Source organism: Mirounga angustirostris, unplaced genomic scaffold (genome assembly GCF_029215605.1).
Source record: "Mirounga angustirostris isolate CCGP_5_RB_7025 unplaced genomic scaffold, mMirAng1.0.hap1 SCAF_5, whole genome shotgun sequence".
NCBI lineage: Eukaryota > Metazoa > Chordata > Mammalia > Carnivora > Phocidae > Mirounga > Mirounga angustirostris.
This window is the reverse complement of record NW_026991713.1, coordinates 163,234,654-163,260,731: the sequence shown is the minus strand read 5'-3', so window position 1 is coordinate 163,260,731 and position 26,078 is coordinate 163,234,654. Positions and strand designations below refer to the sequence as shown.

General features: G+C 49.9%; 1 protein-coding gene and 1 pseudogene across 3 annotated transcripts; one reads left to right on the top strand and one right to left on the bottom strand.

Annotated features, from left to right (window-relative positions):
- Positions 1-1,348: 1,348 nt before the first annotated feature.
- Positions 1,349-17,608, top strand: QPRT (quinolinate phosphoribosyltransferase). 3 transcript variants are annotated; one of them, XM_054507585.2, is made up of 4 exons: positions 1,349-1,437; positions 14,529-15,064; positions 15,950-16,081; positions 16,335-17,608. In XM_054507585.2, the coding sequence occupies exons 1-4, from the start codon at positions 1,425-1,427 to the stop codon at positions 16,380-16,382; spliced, it is 729 nt and encodes a 242-aa protein (XP_054363560.1). In that variant the 5' UTR covers positions 1,349-1,424; the 3' UTR covers positions 16,383-17,608. The 3 variants fall into 3 exon arrangements, with proteins under 3 accessions (XP_054363560.1, XP_045731269.1, XP_064449037.1); XM_045875313.3 differs by having other exon boundaries at positions 16,164-17,167; XM_064592967.1 differs by lacking the exon at positions 1,349-1,437 and adding an exon at positions 13,966-14,261 and having other exon boundaries at positions 16,164-17,180.
- Positions 17,609-24,913: 7,305 nt separating this feature from the next.
- On the bottom strand, positions 24,914-25,314 carry LOC123842694 (small ribosomal subunit protein eS12-like; annotated as a pseudogene).
- Between the last annotated feature and the right edge of the window lie 764 nt (positions 25,315-26,078).

The following is a 26,078-nucleotide window of genomic DNA, read 5'->3' as shown; positions in this document are numbered from 1 at the left end:
CAGAGCTAGAGAGAGATTTGAAGTTCATCTGATTTTAGGTAGCAATTTAAATAATGGCATCGATGGGGGTGCCTGGATGGCTCAGTCGGTTAAGCATCTGCCTTCAGCTCAGGTTATGATCCCAGGGTCCTGGGATCGAGTCCCGCATCGGGCTCCCTGCTCCGCGGGAAGCCTGCTTCTCCCTCTCCCACTCCCCCTGCTTGTGTTCCCTCTCTCGCTGTCAAATTCTGTCAAATAAATAAATGAAATCTTTAAAATAAATAAATAAATACAGAAATCAGAAATAAACACATAAATAAATAATGGCATCATTGGATAAACTATGTCATTCACTGTGCAGCACGAGAAGGCAGCTGCGGAGAGAATCTCAGGAGTTAGCTGCTGTAACAAACACCCCCCAAATCTCAGGGGTATAACTCAGGAGAAGTTTCTTCCTTCCTTATGTAACAGCCCAATGCTGGTATTGGAACGTGGCCTTCCATAAGGTCATTCAGGGACCCAGTCTCCTTCCATTTTGTGGCTCTGCCATTCCCAGAGGGGAGAGAGGGCCACATCACAGGGAAGGCTTTCAAGGGCCCAGGTCTGGAAGTGGCGGCATCACTTTTGCTCACATTCCACTGGACAGAATTCAGTCACGTGGTGGACTCAGTGCAAAGGAGGCTGGGAAATGTAGTTTAGCTGTGTGCCGAGGAGAAAAAAGAGAAACAATCCCACCACACAGAGGGAACACCGAAATGTGAGGTTGGATGTAGGAAGAAGGACTTGGAAGAGACAGCAAAGAGCCTTTAAGAGAGAAACCGGGATAAAAATGGCATCTAGGAGAAAATAGTTTGGGGGCCTGGATGAGATTGAAGCAAGCAAGGTTCCAGGTGCGAGGTGGACCTTGGGAAGAGGAGTTAAAGGAAAGGAAGTGTTGATTTTCTACCCTGTCACTCACAGAGTTCTCTCACTTGATTATCAGTTGAACCCATGAGGGAGGAATTATCCCATTTTACAGCTAAGGAAACTGAGGTGCAGAAAAAGGTAAAAAGGTATTCAAGATCAGAAAGGATGGAATTAGGGTCTGAACCCAGGACTAAGGCCCATGATCCTCCCAGTGCACCCATCAAGGGAGCCTTCCAGCTGACACCAGCCCCCTCACAGCCTGCAGAAGCCTGGGTGTGTGGAGGGAACTGGGCCTCTGGCTCAGGGAAGAGAGGACTTGGAGTTAGACAAGCCAGAGTTCCTCCTGTGCTGTGTAGAAAGCGAAAGGAGAAGGTACATCCAGCCCCCAGGGGTCCTGGGAGAGGGCAGGAAGGAGCTCCAGAGAAGGGCTGGCTAGACCGGCCCCTTCCTCCTTCCTCTGGCAGCCCCACCCCCGCTCTGGCCTTTGCGAACACAGGATCTGAGCAGTGGACACACCAGCACTTGCACCTCCGAGCTGCATGGACCCTGAAGGTAAAGGAGCCTCCCAGGACTCTCCTCTCTGTCCCTGCATCACCATCTCCCCTCTCCTGCCTCCCTCCCAATCCCAAGTAATCTCAGTACCTTACCCCCCCATCCCCCACTACAGAAGAGCCCTTCTCATCCCTCCCATCTGCTCTCTGACCCCCTATCGCCCTCCAACCTCTCTGAACCCCAAGCACCACTTCTGTCTCCGGAAAGCCTCTTCTTTCTCTTTCTATAGTCCCCAACGAGTTCTGGGGAGAAAGGGGCTTGAGCCCCAGGAAAGGTAAGGTCCAGGTGGTCTGGAGGAGGCCATGTCTGGGGAGCAGCTCTGGACTTCGCCCCTTGCTAGCAGGCGGGGAGGAGGGGAGGCAAAGTCCTGTCCCTTCTGCAGCCCGGTGGGGGAGGGGGCTCGAGCCCAGTGACTCTGCCTGGGGTGGGGGTGATGTCGCTAAGGAGGTCCTGTGCATGATGATAGGGGTCAGGCTCTGGAGTCAAAGGCTCCTGTTTGAATCTGGGCTCCACCAGGAACAGGCTGTGTGACCTCAGGCGAGTCACCTGACTTCTCAGAGCCTCATCTCCGTGCATGTGTAAAATGACAATTCTAGCTCCCAGCTCACAGGGCTGTGGGGAGGGCAAATGACAGACCCATGGAAGCTATCTGGCCAGTGCCTGGAGGACAGGCGGCTCCTTCTTGAGCTCTCTGCATTTTCCCTTTCCCCTCCCTGGGCTGCTTCTTCCACAGCTCTGACCTGCCTCCCCTGCTTTTGGGCTTCTGCTGGCCCCACACACCTGATACCTCTCTCTGGCTTTGGAACCAGCTTTTGGGGGTGGGGAGGGGCCTAACCAGCTTTTGGCTTAGAAATGACCTCAGAGTCAGAGCCTGGGCTCAAGTCCCATCCCTGCCACCTGCTTGCTGTGTGACCTTGGACAAGACGCTTGTCCTCACTGTGCCTTGGTTTCCTCAGGGATGGAGTGAAAACGTTGCCTCCCCCTTGGGTCGTGGGGAGGGCTAAGTGACACAATAGGAATAAAGTGCCTGCTACACAGAAAGCCCTCGGCATGATTATGCTGGTGCTGGTGCAGACTCCCCACACCTGGCTCTCCAGCTCTGAGCGCTCCCCAGGCCCCCCTTCCATTTCTGGAAGCCTTGCGTGTCCATCTCCACCCTGACATCTCCCTGACGTGTCAGACTCAGAGACCTCCCCCCGGACCCACTCCATTTCTGTTCCTGCCTCACCATCCTCCCACTCGGCCTGGAAACTTCAGGGTCGTCTTTGACGGCTCATTCCCCCTCGCACCCCAATATCCAGACAATGACCGTGTCCTATGGACGTCCCTTCACCTGAGTGTCACCTAAACCTCTGCCTTTTCTGTTCCCACCTCCCTCTAGGGGAGCAGCCTGGTTGGGGGGGGGCTTCCTTCGCTTCGCCGCCTTCACGCTGCCTGCTCTCGGGTGATGTGTATGTAAGTGGGCTGGTGCTGGATCCAGGCCCCCACGGGACTTAAGCCAGGGGGGAATAGACAAGTCAAAGGGGTGAAGCAAAAGCTGGGGATGTGGGGGCAATGGGAGAGGACAGAGGTGGGGCAGAAGCAGATGTCAGGCTGTTGGGCAAAGACGGAGAGGTCAGACTTGGCCAAAGTGGGAGCGGGCCAGTCTCTGTGTGTGTGTGTGTGTGTGTGTGCGCGCGCGTAGGTACTGTGCTCTCTTACAGCCTTGGGAGCGACCCCCTCACCACCCTTCCCCTGGCCCACTACTTGCCCAGGCTGTTGCGACAGCCTCCCACCTTGCATCTTTCAAGAACACCAGGCACAGTTTAAATATTTAAACTTCCAAGTGACTTCTGACCCAAAGTTTTAGTGATTTTCCCGTTGCCTGTTGAACAAAACCCTAACTCGTTCCTGTCATCCAGGGCCTGCTCAGTCTGGCCCCATCCTGTGGCTCAGCCCTCTCGCTCGCTACCCTAATGAAGCACTCTGCTCTGAAATTCTGTAGATGCTTTTACCACCTGCGTGACGGGCAATCCTGTTGGGCCCTCTTTGGAGGTCATTTCTCTTCTCTAGGGAGAGAAGGGGATAAGAAAAGAACTTTAGCTGGAGGCTTCTGTGCGCACCAGCCTCTGTCTCCATCTGGCGTTAGCCCAATGGATCAACAAATAAATAAATAGCTGGAAGAACGAGATAGCCCGGGTCGCGCCCAGGGGTTCAGAGACATCTGGGCAGGCATTGCTAGTCACCTCTTTCCCTCCTCATTGTGGCCCTGTGATTTCTTTCCTTTCCTTTTTTTAAAAAAAAATTATTTATTTATTTGACAGTGAGAGAGAGTGAGCACGTGAGTGACAGGCAGAGGGAGAGGGAGAAGTGGACTTCCCGCCAAGCGGGGAGCCTGATGCAGGATTAGGTCCCAGGATCCTGGGATCATGACCTGAACCGAAGGCAGACGCTTTTTTTTTTTTTTTAAGATTTTATTTATTTATTCATGAGAGAGAGAGAGAGAAGCAGGCTCCCCGCTGAGCAGGGAGCCCGATGCGGGACTGGATCCCAGGACCCTGGGATCATGACCTAAGCCGAAGGCAGATGCTTAACCATCTGAGCCACCCAGGCGCCCCCGAAGGCAGACCCTTAACCCAGCCACCCAGGCGTCCCGATCTTTCCTTTCCTTTCCTTTCCTTTTCTTTTCTCTTTTCTTTTTTCTTTTGTCTCCTCTCCTCTCCCCTCCCCTCCCCTCCTCTCCTTTTCTCTTCTCATCCCTTCTCATCCAAAATCTGTTTATTGGATAGTTTCCCATTCATCTTGATTCGGGATGCTTTTAGTGCTGCTTGGGTCTGAAGGAGCATCCTTCCGAAAGCCTTGCTTTTCCTCCTGTGGGTTGGCAGAGGACAGTGGAGCAGTGAGCTCACAAAATTATGGTTTGTGGCTAAAGACGGCCGTGATTGGAGCATCTGGGCACTTCACGTCCATGAAGGACCAGTTGGCACTAGGCCAGGCGCTGCTTCTTTTCCCCTCTTCTCCTCTTCCCGGGCCCTGGAGGGGTGAGGAGGTCCTTCGCGAGGGGCATGTTCTCATGGGGAGGCCGTCACTGCGGGAAAGCCCTGTGATTGCTGCATGAAACTGGGTCTCAGAGAGGTTAGTTAGCAAGCCGCCTAGGTTCACTCAGTGGGCAGGTGGTGGAGTCTGATTCCAGCCCAGGTGTTTCTGACTCCCAGATGTTCCTACTACACCAGGGGCCAGAGCCCTGGAACCGTGGGTGTGGTTTGCAGAACTCTGCCGATGTCGACCTGATAAGCACATAGCAATTTAAAAATATCACTTAGGGCTAGATGATGGCGGTGGGGTGGGGTGGGGTCAGTGAGGGGACTCTGGGGCCATCCTGCCTGAGTTCGTGACCCTCACTCCCCACTCCCCAGCTGTGTGAACTTTGTGAACTGCAGGTGTGTTATGTGGCCTCGTGCCTCAGCTTCCTCATCTGTAAAATGGGGAAAATAATGAGACCTACCTCATAGGGTTGTTGTGAGGATCGAGTGTGTCAATATATATAAAATGCTTGGCACAGCTCGTCAGAAGGACTGCAGAAGTGTCAGCTGCTGTTTGTTTGTTTGTTTGTTTGGGTAACCTCTACCCCCAGTGTGGGGCTCAAACTCAAGACCCATTATTATGATTAGACAATATGTCATTCCAGAGTCTATCCTAGATGAATGGTAGTGGGCACCAGTTTTAAGAAAAATTTACGAAGGCGAAATCTTTAAAATGGACAACTTCTAAGTTAATTTTTTTCATGTAAATTGGGGAGAACCATCCTTTTTTTTTTAAGTTTATTTAATTTTAGTAATCTCTACACCCACCATGGGGCTCAAACTCAGGACCCCAAGATCAAGAGTTGCACGCTCCTCCGACTGAGCCTGCCAGGCGCCCCCTGCCTGACTTGGTTTTAGTTGGGACACATACCAGCCCCATAGCCGCAAGCACAGGTCACATCATTACACACAAAAGGAAGAGCAAACACTTGTTACTCATCTGTGGTGCATTCACAGAGTGTTTATTTATGCCCGTCCATCCCAGACAGCAACAAGGTAAGTGAGGGATGTAAAGAGGAAGGTGTGGGGGCTCTGATTCTGGCCCAGTCCCTCACGGCCCTGAGCCACCATCCAGGGAAGGCCACCTAGAAACACAGTAAACATCAGCCAACCATCCAGACGAGAACAGCAGAAGTGCCCATGGGAGGAAATCTTCCTATATTCTGCCAGGGTCATCACTTTATCTGTTTTTTTACATTACTTGTAAAGAAAGAAGTGCAGGAGGGGCGCCTAGCTGGCTCAGTCAGAAGAGCATGCACCTCTTCATCTCGGGGTCATGAGTTTGAGCCCCACGTTAGGGGTAGAGATTACTTAGATAAAGATTTTATTTATTTATTTGACAGAGAGAGACACAGCGAGAGAGGGAACACAAGCAGGGGGAGTGGGAGAGGGAGAAGTAGGTTTCCTGCTGAGCAGGGAGCCTGATGTGGGGCTCGATCCCAGGACCCTGGGATCATGACCTGAGCCGAAAGCAGATGCTTAACCAACTGAGCCACCCAGGTGCCCCAAGATTACTTAGATAAATAAAACTTTAAAAGAAAGAAAGAAGTGCAAGAAATATCCCCAAATGCTTTGTTTCCTCTCAGAAACAGGGATGCCAATTTCTTAAATTTTATTTAAATTCAGGGCGCCTGGGTGGCTCAGATGGTTAGGCGTCTGCCTTCGGCTCAGGTCATGATCCCAAGGTCCTGGGATCGAGCCCCACGTCAGGCTCCTGGCTCAGCGGGAAGCCTGCTTCTGCCTCTCCCCCTGCTCATGCTCTCTCTCTCTCTCTGTATCTCTGTGTCTCGAATAAATAAAATCTTAAAAAAATTTTTTAATTTAAAGTCAATTTAGTTAACATATAGTGTATTATGAGTTTCAGGGGTAGAATTTAGTGATTCATCAGTTGCATGTAACACCCAGTGCTCATTTTATTACGTGTCCTCCTTAATGCCTATCACCCAGTTACCCCATCCTCCCATGCACCTCCCCTCCAGTAACCCTCAGTTTGTTCTCTGTAGTTAAGAGTCTCTTATGGGGGGCGCCTGGGTGGCTCAGTCAACTAAGTGTCTGCCTTCAGCTCAGGTCATGATCCCAGGGTTCTGGGATCGAGCCCCGCATCAGGCTCTCTGCTCAGTGGGGAGCCTGCTTCTCCCTCTCTCTCTGTCTGCCGCTCTGCCTACTTGTGCTCTCTCTCTCTCTCTCTGTCAAATAAATAAATAAAATCTTCAAAAAAAAGTCTCCTATGGTTTGCCTCCCTTTCTGTTGTTATTTTATTTTTCCTTCCCTTCCCCTATGTTCATCTGTTTTGCCTCTTTTTTTTTTAAAGATTTTATTTATTTATTTATTTATTTATTTATTTATTTATTTATTTATTAGAGAGTGAGCGAGAGAGAAACAGCATGAGAGAGGAGAGGGTCAGAGGGAGAAGCAGGCTCCCTGCTGAGCCGGGAGCCCGATGTGGGACTCGATCCCAGGACCCTGGGATCATGACCTGAGCCGAAGGCAGTCGCTTAACCAACTGAGCCACCCAGGCGCCCATCTGTTTTGCTTCTTAAATTCCACATACGAGTGAGCTCTTATGGTATTTGTCTTTCTCTGACTGATTTATTTCACTTAGCCTAATGCACTCTAGTTTCATCCACGTCGTTGCAAATGGCAAGATCTCACTCTTTTTGATGGCTGAGTAATATTCCTGTATATATCACATCATCTTTATGGACATCTGGGTTCTTTCCACAGTTTGGCTATTGTGGACATTGCTGCTATGAACATTGGGGTGCATATGGCCCTTCTTTTCACTATGTTTGTATCCTTTGAATAAATACCTAGTAGTGCACTTGCTGGGTCATAGGGTAGCTCTATTTTCAACTTTCTGAGGAACCTCCATACTGTTCTCCAGAGTGGCTGCACCAGTTTGCATTTCCCCCAACCGTGTAAGAGAGTTCTCCCAGAGATGCCAATTTCAATAAAACTCTGGACAACCAATTAAGAGATCAAAGTTACATCCCACAAGGTAAAACTATAATCTGTGAAGTCTAGGCATCTTGAGAGAACTTTTACGTATAACAACTGCAAGGGTAGAAGGCAGGACAGGGCGTGACAGCTGTCCCCTCTGGGTGGCAGTTTCTGGGCAAGGTCCCTCAGGCACCTGCAAAAACAGTGCTCCCTTCTCCAAAGTTCCTTTCAATAACAACTGCTAATTAGAAGAGCCGTATTTTCAAAGCTTCCCTTTTGTTGGAAATGCAGGAGAGAGTGGGGGCCTGGAGCAAACCAGATGAATTTTTTTTTCCACAGACGGAACAGGGAGCGGGTAACATTCTGCCTCCACAACAGAGAAGCTGAACAATGGGTCTCGAGACTCCAAGAGAGTAACCCCAACTGGTGGAGGCCACATGGGGGGGACGGACGACCTGGGTCCACACGGGTCATTTCCTAGCTTTGTCCTTTCCTAGCTCTGCTCTGTAAGTAGTTTCCTTTACATTTCTGAGCCTCCAATCCCCATCTGTAAATACAAATGAGCTCTCGCTTGAGGAACTGGGCGTAGGATTTGTGGAAGTGCCAGGCTTGAGGCGATGGGGCAAGTGCCCGGCGTATGGTAGGCACCAGTGGATGGTACTGACGATTCCCTTCCTGCAGTTGCGAAGCTCTCAGCTCTGCTACAAATTAGAATTAGGTTACTACCGTGTTGCAGGCCAGTTATGTTAGAATCTCTGGGGGTGGGGCCCCCGCATCAGCATTTTGCTGAGCTCCCCAGAGAATTCCATTGTGCGGCCAAGGTTGAGAACCACTGCGGTTACTCATCCTGAGGAAAACGTCCCTTGGCCCTCTGTCAAATGAGGGTCCTCGCTTCTCCTTCCGTCCCTCCCTCCCGCCCCCCTTCCCTCTCTCCCTCCCCTCCTTTCTCTCTTTCTTTCTTACTTTTGTTATGATAGAGAATTTCAAACATGCACAAAAGTAAGCAGAAAAGTATGATGAACCCTCATGTACCCATCACCCAGCCTCAACAACCACCGATTTTTGGCCAGTGGGCTCCATCCACGCCACGTCCACTTTCTACCTTTCAGGATTACCTTAAAACAAAACCAGCTCTCAGGTCTTTTCATACATGAACATCTTGGCGTGTATTTTCTAAAAAAGATAAGGACTCTTTTTTTTTGTTACAACCACAATACAATGATCACAACTAAATTTTTTTACATCTAAATTTTGTTTTTGAAACATCCAGTCAGTGTCCAGATTTCCAGTTGTCTCATAAATGCTCTAATTTGTTTTTAATTTGTTTAAATTAGGATCCAAATAAGATCCATACGTTGTGATTGGTTAACATGTGTCTTAAGGTTCTTTTTGTGGGGGAGGGGGTGGCACCTGGGCGTCTCAGTCAGTTTAGCGTCTGACCCTTGGTTTTGGCTCAGGTCATGATTTCAGGGTTGTGCGATCTCTGGGTTGTGAGATCGAGCCCATGTCTGCTTGAGACTCTCTTTCCCTCTCCCTCGGCCCCTACCCACCTGCGCTCTTGAGCGTGCTCTCTCGAATAAATGAGTAAGTCTTAAAAAAAAATCCTTTTATTTTTTATTTATTTTTTAAAAGATTTTACTTATTTGAGAGAGAGAGAGAGAATGTGCACGAGTAGGGGGGAGGGGCAGAGGGAGAAGGAGACTCCCCACTGAGCAGGGAACCCAATGCAGGGCTCCATCCTGGGACCCCAAGATCGTGACCTGAGTCAAAGGAAGTCAGACATTTAACTGACTGAGCTACCCAGGCTCCCCTAAAGATTTTATTTTTCGGTCATCTCTACACCTGACATGGGGCTCGAACTCACACCTCCAAGATCCAGAGTTGCATGCTCTACCGACTGAGCCAGCCAGGTGCCCCTGTTTTAAGATTCTTTAATCTTTTGTTTTCCTTGCAATGTATTTGTTGGAAAAATGAGGTTGTCCTCTGATAGTTTCCTATGGTGTAATTTTGCTGGCTGAATGCCCGTGGTAGGGTTTAACATGTTCCTCTGTCCTCTGGTTTTCTTAAAAATTGGTGGTTGCATCTGGAAGTGTGATCTGACTCTGGGTTAGCTGTTTGGGAAAAAGTATTGCTGGGTAGTGGTGGAGCGCCCAGTATCTGGTTGTCTTTCTTCTTGGTGTTGAGTTTTGATGTTCAGTGCCTGGATCCATTGGTTCACATCCATTGGTTCACTGGTGTTGCAAGATGATTCTTGCCTTTTGGCAGTGCATTGGTTCTTGCTTCTTTTGTCGAAGTGAACAATTTAATGATTTTTAGTAAATTTGCTAAGTTACATGGCCATCCCCACAGATCATTTCCAACACTCCAATACAACCCCATGCCATTTAGAGTTAACTCCCAACCCCAGGCAACCACTATTCTGATATCTGCTTCCTTGATTTGCCTTTTCTGGACATTTCATGTAAACGGAGGCACATATGTGGTCTCGTGTGAGCACTGGTTCTTTTTTTTTTTTTTAAGTAATCTTTATGCCCAACGTGGGGCTCGAGCTCACCATCCCAAGATCACGAGTTGCATGCTCTACCGACTGAGCCAGCCAGGCGCCGGGGAGCATTGGTTCTTAACCCTCGTGTGCATCTGAATCACAGGGGGAGCTCTCCCAAAACTTGGATGCCTGGGAACCACCCCTGAAAGATTCTGATTCATTTGGTTGCGGCTGGGGCTGAGCAGCAGAGTCTGAAAAGCTCCTCAGGTGGGTCCCTGCTTTCTCGGTTCTGCTGAGAAGAGTGGTCACACCCACCACCTCCACTTCCTCGCCTCCCATGTACTCCTTGACCGTGACGCTGTGGCTTCTGCCCCCACCACACAGCACCAAGATGCTCTGGCAACAGCCTCCCCACTGCTAAGTCTTATGTCCATTCGCAGCCTTCCTTCTACTTGTGTCTGCTCACATCCTACTTCCTGAAACCCTCGGCTCCAGACACCCACTCCCTCCTGGTGCTGCTTCTCTTTTTAAATACTGGTGCTTCCCAGAGCCCTCCTCTTCTTACCTGACCTGGTGATCTTACCCGTGCTGTGCTTAGTCATCACCCACGTCTGCTGACGTCACCAAAATCCCCGTTTCTCGCCCACTGTCTCTCCGAACGCCAGGATCCACCATCAGGATGCGGCCCATGCACAATTTTCCTGCTGACATCTCAACCCAAACATCTGCAAAGCCGAAGTCTCTTCCCCGCCCCCCAGCTCTGCTGCTTATCACCTGCGTCATGGTGCACGAACCTCCTTGACATTCAGTTTCTGTACTTGTAAGATGGGAGTAATCCCCTGTGGTGAGTTTCAGACGAGAGAGCCCAAGAGAAGTGTGGAGCCCACAGCTGGCGCCCCAGACTCATGCAGGTCGCTGCCTTCTGCTGCCCCCATCGTCCACCCTGAACGGTGCCTTGTGGCAGGTTGCAGCTCCCCATGGCAGAAACCCAAGGCTTCTACATCTCATGAGCTGCTCATTCTGGCAGATCCTGCCTTAGAAACAGCTCTCACTTTTGTCCCTGCTTGCTATTCCTATGGTTCCTGCCCAAGTTCAGGGCTTCATCTTTTTCTGTCTGGCCGATTACGTCAGCCTCCTTTTGCTTCCCAATCTGTCTCCAGTCGGTGGCTGAAGTGACCCGTCTAGAACAAAATCATAATTCTATAATTTCCTTGCTTGGGGCACCTGGCTGGCTCAGTTGGTCAGTCAGTAGGGTGTGTGACTCTTGATCTCGGGGTTGTAAGTTCAAGCCCCACCATGCTGGATGTAGAGATTACTTAAAAATAAATCTTAAAAAAAAAAAAATTGCCTGTGCTTAAAATTCTGTGATGGCCCCTAGGATCTGTCCAAATTGCTCAGCTAAATAATTCAAGTGTTCTTCCCCCTGGCCATCCCATTGCTCCCCTGAAGCCCGCCCTTACAGCATTTCTCTATTTCTTGCTTTTGAGTCTCGGACACCTGCTTTTTCAGCCTGAAATATCTCCCCCCACATCACCTCATAACTCTGCCTGGCAAACATTACTCATCCTTCAAAGCCACAAAAATTACCTCCCCCTTCATCACAGACACTTAGTCATTTCTTCCTCTGTGCTCCCACGACCCCTGGTAAAGCCTTGGTCGTCCCTTAGCAAACACATCTACCATGTACCAGACAAAGTTCCCGGGAGCTTTGCAAATAGTCACTCACTTAATTTTCACACAACCCTGCGAGGTGATTATTTTCGTTTTCCCTGTCACAAAGGAGGCACCTTTGAGGCCCCGGAGATGTTCAGTCACTTGTCCGAGATCACTTAGCTGCAGGTGGCCGAGACAGTACTGAAGAACAGGCCATATGGCCCCAGAGTCTGGGTTCTGATTCATTCCACCGTGCAGTCTCTCTGCCTGGGTGAGTATCACTGAACACCCAGTATTAAGCAAAACAATATGAAATTGCCAATATTTGGCCATTTTTGACCTATAAAAGCAGCACATTTGTATGGTTCCATGCGTGAGGCACTTGGGATGGAGCAGAAGACTCTCTGGATGATCCATTTTTGGCCCCCAGAGTAGAGCACGGGTGAAGAGCAAGGAACCGACTGAGCATGTGACCCGATGGGGGGTCTGCCAGAGCCCCCTGCCAAGGAAGTGATATCTAAGAGAAGACCTGAAAGAGGAGTGGAGGTGAAGGAGAAGTCTGAGGTGAGGGGAAGGGAAGGGACTTCCAGGCAGAGGCACAACCTTGGAACAGCATAGGCTAAGGCCTGAAAGCTAAGAGGGAGCGCTGTCCACTCTGTCATCCAGCAGTTAGTACCTGGCACAGAGCAGGCCTTCGAGAAGGATTTGTCAAAAGAATAAATGAAAAATAGAGAGAAGTATCAGCTGGAGCTAATAGAATGAAAGTGGGTTGTTTTTTTTAAAGATTTTATTTATTTATTTATTTATTTGACAGAGACACAGCGAGAGAGGGAACACAAGCAGGGGGAGTGGGAGCGGGAGAAGCAGGCTTCCTGCTGAGCAGGGAGCCCGATGCGGGGCTCGATCCCAGGACCCTGGGATCATGACCTGAGCCGAAGGCAGACGCTTAACGACTGAGCCACCCAGGCACCCCGAAAGTGGGGTTAGAGTGACTTACTTTTTTATTGCCTTATTTTAATAGGTTTAATCAGAGTAAAATTCACCCTTTTCTGTGTAGGGTTCTGCGTCTTGACAAATGCATCAGTGGTGTAACCACCATCAGAAACAAAATGTAGAATAGTTCAGTCCCATCCCCAAACTCACTGGTGCCAGTCCTTTGTGGCCAGCCCCTCCTCCACGCTCAGGAAACCACCAGTCTGTTCTCTCACTGTGGTTTGCCTTTTCCAAAATGTCATATGGATGATGAACTCAAATAGCACAGGGCCTTTAGAATCGGGCTTCTGTACTTAGAATAATACATTTGAAACGCTTCCCTATTGTGTCTGTCAGTAGTTAGTTCCTTTATAGGCTTAACGACTGAGTCACCCAGGTGCCCCAGGATTCACATTCACTTTAAAAAGCAAACATCAGGGGGACACCTGGGTGGCTCAGTCAGTCAGGGTAAGCATCTGCCTCCAGCTCAGGTCATGATCTCAGGGTTCTGGGATCGAGCCCCGCATCGGGCTCCTTGCTCAGCGGGGAGCCTGCTTCTCCCTCTCCTGCTCCCCCTGCTTGTGCTCTCTCTCGCTCTCTCTTTCTCTGTGTGTCAAAGAAATAAATACAATCTAAAAAAAAAAAAAAAAAAGCAAACATCCCTGCACCTGGGGTGGATGGAGTGTGAGCTTCTGCATCTCTGGTGTACGTCCAGGGAACTTTTGCCTGGCCGGCTGGTGAACAGTGGAGATGGGAACTGTGTCTTTGTCACTTTTACTGATATTCCCAGCACCCAGCCAGGGCACAGCTGGCTCTGAGCGAGGAATGAAAGCCACTTGGAGCAGAATGTGGGAAAGGAGGGCCAGGTACCGCCAGGTACCAGGTGGGGGAGGGGGAGGTGAATATTGGGTGCTTGGCTTTAGGGGAAGAAAGGGTGGGCAAGAAGGGCCTTGTTCTGAGAGTACAGCAAGCCAGAACGCCTGGTCTTAACTTCAACTTGGAGCAAAAGTGAGGAAGCAAAACCAACCCCCTAACATGCCATCCAATGTCCGTCCCGGGCTCGAGCACATGAGGCTGCAGGCCTTCTCCTGGCCGACAGATGGCGATGTTGCACCGTGCCTGAGCTCACCCGTTCGCTCCACGGACCTCAGGCGCGGGTTAGCCGCCGGACGCGGGCAGGAAGGACCACCATGTGCACAACTCTTTTTTTTTTTTTTTTTTTTTTTTACGGGGAAAGGACTCGCGCACACTCCTGAAGCTGTGCCTCACAGAGCAAGGGCTCAAGCCCAATTTCCCCCTGCACCTTCCTTGTACAGCCCCCATCTCTAGAGAGAGGACAGTTCGTTGAGACATCAGGGGAGGGGGGGCGGGGAGGGGGGCGGGGGGGGGATGCTCCAAGCAAGAGGTGCAAAGGCAGAGGTGATCACGAGGCCTGGCCGGTCGGACTCTGCCTCCAGTCTGCTGTATGACCTCGGCCGGCTTGCCTTCACTCAGTCTCCACATCTGTAAAGAGCTGGCCTTCCCGCGGTGAAATACGGCAGCCGTGGGGCAGACACACATCCTGCCGGGGCAGCTGCAAAGGCAGCAGGTGGCTTTCCGGGGTCTTCTCCTCTGCTTGGTCAGGAGCTGTTGATCCGGCACTAGGTTTGCCGCAGAATAGAGGCCACTCAGTTGAATCTGAAGTTCGGATAATCAACAGATAATGTTTAAGTGTAAGTATGTTCTAACTATCACCCGGGATGTATTTATACTTAAAACAAACCTGTGATGTTTGTCAGAAATTTAGATCTAACGAGGTGTCCTGTGTTTTTATTTGCTTAACCTGACAGCCTGGTCCAGCCCACAGGGGCTGGGACCCCCAGATCTTCGCCCTGATTGGCTAGCCCCCAGTGTCGCTGGTGCTTCAGTGTTTGGACAAGCAGCCGTGACTCCCAGGGAGGCAGCCAAGATGTAACGCCTTGTCCGTCTTTCCCTCCCAGGCCTGGCGCTGCTGCTGCCCCCCGCCACCCTGGCCGCCCTGGCAGACAGCTGGCTCCGAGAGGACTGCCCCGGTCCCAACCACGCAGCCCTGGTCACGGGCGCAGCCCCCTCGCAGGCGGTGCTGTGGGCCAAGTCCCCCGGGGTACTGGCTGGGAGGCCCTTCTTCGATGCCATCTTTGCCCAAGTCAACTGCCAGGTCTCCTGGTTCCTCCCCGAGGGCACAAAGCTGGTGCCCGTGGCCAGGGTGGCCGAGGTCCGGGGCCCCGCGCACTGCCTGCTGCTGGGGGAGCGGGTGGCCCTGAACACGCTGGCGCGCTGCAGTGGGGTGGCCAGCGCCGCCGCCGCCGCCGTGGAGGCCGCCCGGGATGCGGGCTGGACCGGGCACGTGGCGGGCACGAGGAAGACCACGCCCGGCTTCCGGCTGGCGGAGAAGTACGGGCTCCTGGTGGGCGGGGCCGCCGCTCACCGCTACGACCTGGGAGGGCTGGTGATGGTGAAGGACAACCACGTGGTGGCGGCGGGTGGCGTGGAAAAGGTGCGTGCCGGCCGCGCCCCTGCCCTGCCCCCCGCCCCCGACCTCCGTGCGGCAGCCCTTCCCCTCCACCAGGGACCCCCCCACACCCCCCAAACCACGCCCTGGTGAACAGTGATGGCCCAGGAGTCAGGGCTGCTAGACCCCCTGACCCCCTGGGCGCTCTACCCGTCAGATGGGCGCGCTCTGGGACTCGCTGTGATGTTCAAAAGCAAAGGGCAAGCTGCCCGGAACATGGTGTTGGTGGCGCTGTGACCTTGGCCCGGTCACTCTAGCTCCCTGGACCGGTTTCCTTTTTGAAAAGGGAGAAGACCCTTTCCTTTCCTTCCAGTTTTTTTTATTTATTTATATATTTTTTCGGTGCAAGAAGGTGTTTTTATTATAGCAGGAGGACAGGACCCACGGGCAGAAAGAGCTGCCTTCCAGTTTTGGGGGTTTTTTTAAAGATTTTATTTATTTATTTGACAGAGAGAGACACAGGGAGAGAGGGAACACAAGCAGAGGGAGCAGCAGGGGGAGAGGGAGAAGCAGGCTCCTCGCCCAGCAGGGAGCCCGATGCGGGGCTCGATCCCAGGACCCTGGGATCATGACCTGAGCCGAAGGCAGACGCTTAACGACTGAGCCACCCAGGCGCCCCTGCCTTCCAGTTTTAATATTCTTGAGTCAAATTGAACTCCCGTCCAACTGCCAAATATTGCTGCTATTTGGCCATCTTTCTGATCATTTCATGTGGTTCACCTGGTGTGGGAGCAATCATCAGGCTGCCTGGTCTTCTCCCTAACCCCCAGCTCCTTTCCCACCCCGGGCCTCTGGAAGGCCAGGCCCCGCTCTGTGCCCCGTGCCAGGCGCCACTGAGCTCACTCTGCCCTCTCCGGGCCTGGCCCACAGGCGGTGCGAGGGGCGCGGCAGGTGGCTGACTTCGCCCTGAAGGTGGAGGTGGAGTGCGGCAGTCTGCGGGAGGCTGTGGAGGCCGCCGAGGCGGGAGCGGACCTCGTCCTGCTGGACAACTTCAAGCCTGAGGTGAGGCGGGGTCTGCTTCCCGGGAAGGGGCTGTGGTGGGGGCGGGGGGGACCCTCACCTCCCCTTGGCTTGTGTCCCACAGGAGCTGCACCCCACGGCCGCAGCGCTGAAGGCCCGCTTCCCGGGTGTGGGTGTGGAGGCCAGCGGGGGCATCACGTTGGACAACCTCCCTCAGTTCTGTGGGCCCCACATCGACGTCATCTCTCTGGGGATGCTGACCCAGGCCGCCCCCGCCCTTGATTTCTCCCTCAAGGTGTTTGCTGAAGGGACTTTGCCAGTGTACCGGGCCTACAGGTCCTAAAGCCAAAGAGGACGCCACCGCCCATGGAATAACACGGTTTCTTGGGACCCTCAAGGTTGCCCCTGTTTAAATATGGTACATGACTCTGTCCGGGTTAGCCTGGGCGGGGGTCTGGCTCGGCCACCTACTGCTCGTGTGAGCTGGGGGGGCTGACTTCACCCCTGCTCATCTGTACAATGGGTCTAATAAATGATCACCTTACAGATTTCTTTGGGTGATAATGAATAAGTGCTCAGTAACTCTTAGAAATTACCATAGCTCGGGTGCCTGGGTGGCTCAGTTGGTTAAGCGACTGCCTTCGGCTCAGGTCATGATCCTGGAGTCCCGGGATCGAGTCCCGCATCGGGCTCCCTGCTCGGCGGGGAGTCTGCTTCTCCCTCTGACCCTCCTCCCTCTCATGCTCTCTGTCTCTCATTCTCTCTCTCTCAAATAAATAAATAAAATCTTAAAAAAAAAAAAAAAGAAAGAAAGAAATTACCATAGCTCATCGACTCTAAGATGCACCTTTTTCCACACACGACCTTCTCTGAGTCGGAGCGTGTCTTTCACCGATGGAGTCTAGTGGTCACTGTCACCGGGGCATCGTCATAGCCGTCATGGCCCATGCATGCCGCTTGTAGACAGAACATAACAATCGATGTGGAAATAAGTCCGAGAGACTTATTTTAACAGATGCCAGAAAGAAATTGAAAGTGATTAAAAAAAAAAAAAAGCTGCTCTCCCTCTAACCCTCCCCCTGCCCATGTGCACGCTCTCTCTCTCTCAAATAAATAAAACCTTAAAAAAAGCAAGCAAGCAAGCAAGCAAGCAAGCATTGGTCATAGTTTAATTGACAAGTTTCTTTTCCAGTAATAGTATATATATTTTATAGTCAATGGCATCTTATATTTGAGGATATATGGCACCAGGTCTGAGATTCAGCTGGAACATTCTATGTGGTTGATGCCCATGTTGTACTGTTTATTAAGTGCTTTGCCTGTCACCTCTGGCTACTGTGACCACCTCTTTGGAGGAGGTGAGAACCTGCCCATTCACTTCTGGGGTCCCCAACAGACTCCACCATGCATCCTCCATTTGGTGCTTGAAGGCCCTTTAGGTTCTGGTTCCATAGCGCTATCATTAGTTGGGAGACGAGGGTGCACACAGGGCAGCTGGGGCCAGAACAAAGGTCATTTGAGGGAGTAATGGGTCAGGTAGAGGTCCCTGTTCAGACATCAGACTTCCTTTCCTGCTAAGTCAGGACTCAGGGGTCTAAGCAGAGGATCTAGATCCAGCCTCCCCCCTCCTACACACCTGAGGTCTCTCTCACTCACTTGTTTGGGCACCCTACCCTTCCGGGGTCCCTCCGGGAGGAAACATGACAGGAAGACTCCCTAGGATAAACTGGTCACTGAGGTGACTCTTCCCAGAAAGGCTCCAGTCTCCAGAGGTACTCCCCTTCCAGAACCCACTGTCTTCTCTGCACTTTGCCAGAAGGAGAGAAAAACAGCTCATCCACAAAGCTCCTTTCCCAGGGGGAGTCTGCAGGTCCCAGTCTGCCTTAAGGGAGGTAACCTATCCCTTTGCCCCTTCCTCAGTCCTAGAGACCCCTTGCTAGGAAAGGGGCAGATCAAGAAAACAATGAGCTCATCTCAGATGTGAAAACCCCAGACAAGCCAAGACCGTCCTTCACATAGCAATTATGTACTGAGCTGCAGCTGTGGCCAGGCTCAGAGCACACAGTGGAGATGAATCTAGCAAAGATGCTGGGCAGAAGTGGTGAGCCACTGCCTTCGGTGATGCCCTGGCCTGAAGGGACCGTTCTCCCAGGACACAGCCCAGAGATGCCCCTGGGGCTGCACCTGTCCTGTTTTAATACACACTGGGGCCTCCTGCCCTTTCTCCAGGGAAAACAGTCATGCTCATCTAGGCAGACTTCCCGGCTCCAGGGAACTTAGATCTCTGAGCCTCAGCTCCTCAACCCCCAAGGGGCATAACTGAATGCCCATAGAACCAGGGGCACTTCTGGGTGTCAAGATAAGGAAATCAGGATTCACGGATGCGCTGGGAATGGGAAGGCAAAACGCTTGGGATCCAGGAGAGAATCAAAGCCTGACAGAGGCAGAAGGGCGAAGTGTACCAGGAATTTCAAACTCAAATGCCTCCAGGACCCAAGCAGATAAAATAAATGGGAGAAGCTGGAATAAGACAAAGAGAAGTGGGCTGCAGCCAACTGGGGAATGTATACCACACCCCACAGCATCCCAATTAAGAAAGGAAAAAGAACTCTAGGGGCACTTGGGTGGCTCAGCGTCTGCCTTCGGCTCAGGTCATGATCCTGGGGTCCTGGGATCAAGCTCTGAATTGGGCTCCCTGCTCAGCGGGGAGCCCGCTTCTCCCACTCCCTCTGCTGCTCCCCCTGCTTGTGTTTTCTCCCTCCCTCTGTCTCTCTCAAATAAATAAATAAAATCTTAAAAAAAAAAAAAAAAAAAGAACTCTAGCAGGCTGAGTCTCAAGCTCACCCTGGAATGCAGAAATGGGTCAGGCCTACAGGCACCTCCAGATCCGAGAGCTGAGAGGGGCTCCCATTGCCAGAGGAAAAGGAAAAGGATCCTGGGCAGGCAAAAGTTAACACATGCCTTCCTTGCAAGGGAGTGGATTTCCAGGCAGAGAGGACTGCAAGGGCAAAGGCTCAGAGGTAGGAAATGGCTTGGACTGTTTGGTGGAAGATTTGAAGATGGGATCAAGAGAGGCGAGATGGCTAGGAGCTGGGCTGGGTCCAGACCACAAGATGGTAGGTTGGAGGACTTGGACTCTGTCCCGAGAACACTCAGACTGAAGCTGGAAAGTGAGATAAGCATATTTTCGGTGTAGACCAAGTCCACCTCACAAGGATGCATGTGAAGGGGCCAGAGTGGCTGCAGGAAGCCCAGGGGGAGGCTGATGCAGCTCCTCAGAGCCTCGAATGTGGGTCATGGCAATGGGGTTGGAGACAAGGGAATGCAGGCAGAGGAAGCAGCGTATGCCAAGGCTCAGAGGGCAGATGGAGCCCCATGGGTTCAGGGCCGTAGGAAGAGTTGGGTGGGGAGATGGGCGTGGGGGGTGGGATGGGAAGAAGAGGGATCTCACACCTCACCTGGTATCACCCCTCTCTGCCTACACTTCTTTCTTGCCTGGCCAGCCTGCGATTAGGTTCGGATGGTTTCCCCAAGCTGCCCCATGCCCAGCGGAGACCCATGTTCATCATGGCAAGTGTGCCCATCAGACTGGGTCCTGCAGTCGGCATATAATGGGTCACCGACGCTGTCTGGCCAGTGAGAATGGAAAGCCCATTGACTGAGCACCCTTGCTCAGCCTGGGCAGGTCTCTTTCCCTCCAGGCTCATGAGGGGTTGGGGAGGGCGTCTCCATTTTCCATGAGGAAACAGGATTTATGAAGTTAAAAGAACTGCTCAGGGTCATACATCAATAAAGTGGTGGAGCAGGATTGGAAATCTATCAGCCACTCATTCAATAAATATATGTTGAACACCTACTATGTACCAGGCACTATTCTAGACACTGCATATACAACAATGAGTAAAAGGACAAAAGTCCCTGTCCTTGTGGACTTTACAGTCTGGTGGGGTGCCTGGTTGGGGGAAATAGTGAAAATATTTGTACCCTAATACCAAATGTCAAGTCCCCCTATGGCCACCAGGGGGCACTGCGATCACACCACCTTCCTTTCTCCACTTCCATCTTCCTTTCTGGGTTCCAAAGATAACAGCCGGGGAGGCTATGAATACTCAGTGCATCTGCTCAGGGAGGAAAGCTGAGGAGAGGTGTGCAACAGTTCCTTCTTCCACCCACTTTTCCAGCGTAATCCCCTTGCCAGATCCCCATCCAACTGCTCCAGGTCTCTCCGACTTTTTAAGGCCCCAGGTACTCCAGAGATCCCAAGGCTCATATTCACTCACCAACTTCCATGGACCCACCTGCCCACCCCCTCCCATCTATTCATGCCTCTTCCCAGCCCTCCACCCACCCACCAACTGGGGCACTCAGTCCAGAGGGGCGGGGAGGGCACGAGGTTAAACCAGGTTGCCAGAGTCCGTGAACTCACTGGGCATGAGTTTGAGCATGCCAAGGCGAGTTGTAAACTGAAGGCATTTAAAAATGGCAAGACATTATTAGTATCTGAAAGCAATTCAGCTGTCTATCTTTAAAAAATCCCACTGTGGTATTATGTGGTGTGGACACATGTTTTAATTTATCGCTAGCCCTTCAAGACAATATGGTAGGTAAAATTCCATAAATATTTCAGTACCTCTGTACTTTGTTCCAAGCACTTCCTGAGTAATAGATCATTTTGGCAGTTACTCAGTAACACTTTAAGACCTGCTTGCTGAGGCCCTAAGTAGCTCAGCTTGTAAGACCAAACTACGAAGTACTGAAGGGAATCTCGCCATGAGGCTGTGAATAACATCTCCACTGATCACTATACACTTCAGATTGATGCTAGGGGATGAGGGCTTTCTTCATTTCGGGTACGGGGTGCTCTTTAGATCCCTGGAATCTAGTACAGCCCTCCTGGAAAATGATCAGGGGCAGAGATGCTCATGCAAAATTCTGGTTTGGTGGGTTGCTGGGTAACCTCTTTCCTCTCACCCAGTAATTGAGCAGAGAGATTCCGAAGCCTGAGACAGTACCAACAAAGAGCTAACCCACGAGCCCCTTGCCTTTTTTTTTTTTTTTTAAGATTTTATTTATTTATTTGAGAGAGAGAGAATGAGTAGTGGGGAGAGAGAGCCCAAAGCGGGGCTCGATCCCAGGACTCTGAGATCATGACCTGAGCTGAAGGCCGACGATTAACTGCCTGAGCCACCCAGTTGGCTTCTTGATATTTGGTTGCTCTTTAGCCAAAGGAAAGCATTTCTGTTGGGATAATATATCAATATGTGAAGGACAATGCGGATTTATTAGAAGCTGGATAAAAATCATTCTTCCCACATTAAAAAACAACAACAATAATAGCCCTTTAACTGTAACTCACCGAGAACCAAACAAATTTAATTTTTATTTTTTTCCATGATTTGTTTTGTTTTCTTGGAATGTTACAAGCCAGAAGGGGAATTCCTTGAGGTTTTGCAGTGTTTTAAATAAAGGATTGTACGTAACACAGTTTCATATTTTTGGTAAACTACCCACCCAAATAGACAGATGATTCCAGGGGCTAAAGCAAGCCTTGCATTTTTAAAATTCCAATCTAATTAATTCCAATGGATGAAAAGTACACTGGGGAAGCCAGAGAAGGTGCAGGAGAGCAGTTTCCCTGACCTTCTATGGCAACAATTCAGCAACGCTCTGCATAAAATAATTACAATAGAACCCAAAAAAGCTTCATACATCTTTTCTGACAGTTAATTTATCTTCGCCTTTAGTTTTCATTTGTTAATTAATTTAGTTATCAGGTTATAAAGTGAAGAAGTGAAAATCTCTATTCACTCCCATTCCCTGAAGAGAGCCACTTTTAAAGAGTCCTTTTAAATTCTTCTGGTGGCTCTCTTGAATTGTAAAGATGATGATTTATAGTTCTTAAGGCTCTGTTGACTCTGCACTCGAAGGACAAAGAATTTAGCTTACGCACAGCTTTTCTTTTCTTTATTTTTGTTAGTTTTATCGTTTCCTAAATTTTATCTGTTTATTTAGTTCACTAATCTCTGCACCCAAGGTGGAGCTCGAACTCATGACCCTGAGATCAAGAGTCGCACGCTCTATTGACTGAACCAGCCAGGCGCCCCTGTTAGTTTTACTTTTTTTGGTAGTCTTTCTATTGGCTATCATTATAACTTAAAACGATATATCTAAGCCCCTCTTCTTGATGTATTAACATTTGAGAATTGAGATGTAATTCGATACCATAAAATTCACCCTTTCGAAGTGTTCAGTTCAGTGGTTTTTATTATATTTATAGAGTGGTGAAACCATCACCACTATATAATTTTCAAATGTATTTTTTTAAAGATTTTATTTATTTATTTGTCAGAGAGAGAGCACAGCCAGGGAGAAGTAGGCAGAGGGAGAGGGAGAAGTAGGCTCCCTGCTGCGCAAGGAGCCGGACATGGGGCTCGATCCCAGGACCCTGACCTGAGCCGAAGGCAGATGCTTAACCGACTGAGCCTCCCAAGCGTCCCAATTTTCAAATATTTTAATCATTCCCAAAAGAAGCCCCATACCCATCCACCCCTCCCCTCAGCCATTGGCAACCTTTATTCTAGTTTCTGTCTCTGTGGATTTGCCTATTCTGAACTTTTTAATATAAATATGATCATATGGTATATGGTCTTTCGTGTCTGGCTTCTCTCACTTGCACGTTTCCAAGGGTCATCCACATTGTAGCGGGCATCAGTACTTCATTCCTTTCTGTGGCTGAATAATATTTCACTGTGTGAGTAGATCACATTTTGTTTATCCATTCATCATTGATGCCCAGATGTCTTGTTTCTACTTTTTTGGCTATTATGAATAATGCAAGTTTTTGTGGGCACTTATGTTTTCAGTTTCTCTGTAGTACTAGAGAATTCCTGGGTCCTGTTTAACATTTTGAGGCACTGCCAAACTATTTTCCAAAGCTGTTGTGCCATTTTACATCCCTGTCAGCAACGCACGAGAGTTCCAGTTTCTCCACATCTTCACCAGCACTTGTTATCTGTCTTTTTTTTATTTTATTTTAATTTTTTTAAAAGATTTTATTTATTTGACAGAGAGAGAGACAGCGAGAGCAGGAACACAAGCAGGGAGAATGGGAGAGGGAGAAGCAGGCTTCTCACGGAGCAGGGAGCCCGATGCTGGCCTCGATCCCAGGACCCTGGGATCATGACCTGAGCTGAAGGCAGACGCTTAATGACTGAGCCACCCAGGCGCCCCCTATTGATATTTTTATTTATTTTTAAAAGATTTTATTTATTTGACAGAAAGAGACACAGCGAGAGAGGGAACACAAGCAGGGGGAGTGGGAGAGGGAGAAGCAGGCTTCCCGCGGAGCAGGGAGCCCGATGCGGGGCTCGATCCCAGGACCCTGGGACCATGACCTGAGCTGAAGGCAGACGCTTAATGACTGAGCCCCCCAGCTGCCCCCATTGCTTCTTTTTTTAAAAGATTTTATTTATGGGGCACCTGGGTGGCTCAGTCAGTTAAGGTTAAGCATCTGCCTTCAGCTCAGGTCATGATCTCAGGGTCCTGGGATCAAGTCCTGCATCAGGCTCCCTGCTCAGCGGGGAATCTACTTCTCCCTCTACCCTTCCCCCCTGCTCATGATCTCTTTCTCTCTCTCTCACTCTCTCCCTCCCTCTTTCAAATAAACAAAATATTTTTTTTAAAGATTTTTTTTTTTTAAGATTTTATTTATTTATTTATTTGATGGAGAGAGACAGTGAGAGAGGGAACACAAGCAGGGGGAGTGGGAAAGAGAGAAGCAGGCTTCCCGCCGAGCAGGGAGCCCGATGCAGGGCTCGATCCCAGGACCCTGGGATCATGACCTGAGCTGAAGGCAGACGCTTAATGACGTGCCACCCAGGAGCCCCAATTTTATTTTAATTTTTAAAAAGTTTTTTTTTTTTTTTTTTGACAGAGAGAGCGAGAGAGTACAAGCAGGGGGAGTGGCAGGCTGAACAGGGAGCCTGATGTGGGATTTGATACCAGGATCCCAGAATCATGACCTGAGCTGAAGGTAGCTGCTTAACTGACTGGTTAAGCCACCCAGGTGTCCCTCATTTGCATTGTTCCCAACAAGAAACCTGATGTCATCCTTATCTCTGTTCTTCCATAGTAGTGTCTTTTTTCTTTGGCTGCTTTTTCTAAAAAATTGAAATATAATCCTCATACTATAAACGTCACCCTTTTAAAATGTACAATTCAGTGGTTTTGAGTATATTCACAAAGTTGTGCAACCATCACCACCAGCTAATTCCAGAACATTTTAATCATTCCCCAAAGAAACCCTGTCCTTGTTTGCAGTCACTGCCCATTCCGTCCTCCCTCAACCTGTGACAACCACTAATCTGCTTTCTGTCTCTTTGGATTTGTCTCTGGCTATGTTTTTGGCATGTGATAAAAAAACAGAAAACAGAAAACTTACCATCTTGACCATTTTTAATTGTACAGTTGAGCAGTGTTAAGGATATTCACATTAGGGGCGCCTGGGTGGCTCAGTCGTTAAGCGTCTGCCTTTGGCTCAGGTCATGATCCCAGGGTCCTGGGATCGAGCCCCACATGGGGCTCCCTGCTCAGGGGGAAGCCTGCTTCTCCTTCTCCCGCTCCCCCTGCTTGTATTCCCTCTCTCGCTGTGTCTCTCTCTGGCAAATAAATAAATAAAATCTTTAAAAAAAAAAAAAAAAAAAAGGATATTCACGTTATTGTGAAACAGATTTCCAGAACTTTTTCATCTTACGAATCTGAAACTCTACATCCATTAAACCGTAACTCCCCTGTTCCCCACTCCCCACCAACCACCATTCTATTTTTTGTTTCTATGAATTTTTTTTTTGAGTAACAAGAACCAAGTTTTTTATTTGTTCATTTCTTGCATTTGAAGTATTCCTCGATGACATCCTTCACCTGAAACTCTTGGCCATAGTCCTTAACCACCACACAACTACAACCAAACGCTTTGCAGAGTTTTCCCTCTCTGTCAATTTTATAGAGACCTACGCATTCCCCCAGTTTCTTGTTGTCATCACCCTTGATTAGGTTGATTGGGTGCTCAGCACAAAGGGCCTCCACCAACTTGACATTCACAGGCTCATCACAGTTGGATGCAAGCACACAAAGATGGATTTGGCGCTTGTCTACAGCTTCAGCAGCTTCGCGAATTCCACAGGTTAGGCCACCATGGATGAGGGTGGTCTGCAGCACCTCTTGTAAAGCAGTTTTGACGTCCATTACACCTCCAGAGCAACGCCTTCCTCGGCCATGGCAGTGGATTACCAGTGGAGCCGAATCTTGACTGCACCCGAGCCTCGGCCTCCGTGTGCCTCAGTGGTGGCAGGGAAGAGTTGTTTCTATGAATTTCACTACTTTCAATACTTCATATAAGAGGAATAATACAGTATGCTTTGAGACCCTGCTTTCAATTCTTTTGGATATGTACCCCAAAGGAGAATTGCTGAATCATATGGTAACTCTATTTTTATTTTCTTTTCGTGTTTTTTTAAAGATTTGTTTATTTATTTTGGGGGGAAGGGCAGAGGGAGAGAGTCTTTTTTTTTTTTTTTAAGATTTATCTATTTATTTATTTATCAGAGGGAGAGACAGCGAGAGAGGCAACACAAGCAGGGGGAGTGGGAGAAGCAAACTCCCGCAGAGCAGGGAGCCCGATGCGGGGGCTCGATCCTAGGACCCTGTGACTGGGGGCTCGATCCCAGGACCCTCGGGTCATGACCTGAGCTGAAGGTAGACACTTAATGACTGAGCCAGCCAGGAGCCCCAGGGAGAGAGAGTCTTAAGCAGACTCCGAACTGAGTGTGGAGCCGATGCTGGGCTCAATCCCACAACCCTGAGTTCACGACCTGAGCCAAAACCAAGAGTCAGGATGTTAACTGACTGAATCACCCTGGTTGTTCTATTTTTATTTTTTTGAGGAAACTCTGTATTGTTTTCCATAGTGGTTGCACCATTTTGCAGTCCCACCACCAGTGCACAAGGGTTCTAATTTCTCTACATTCTCAAGGACATGTAT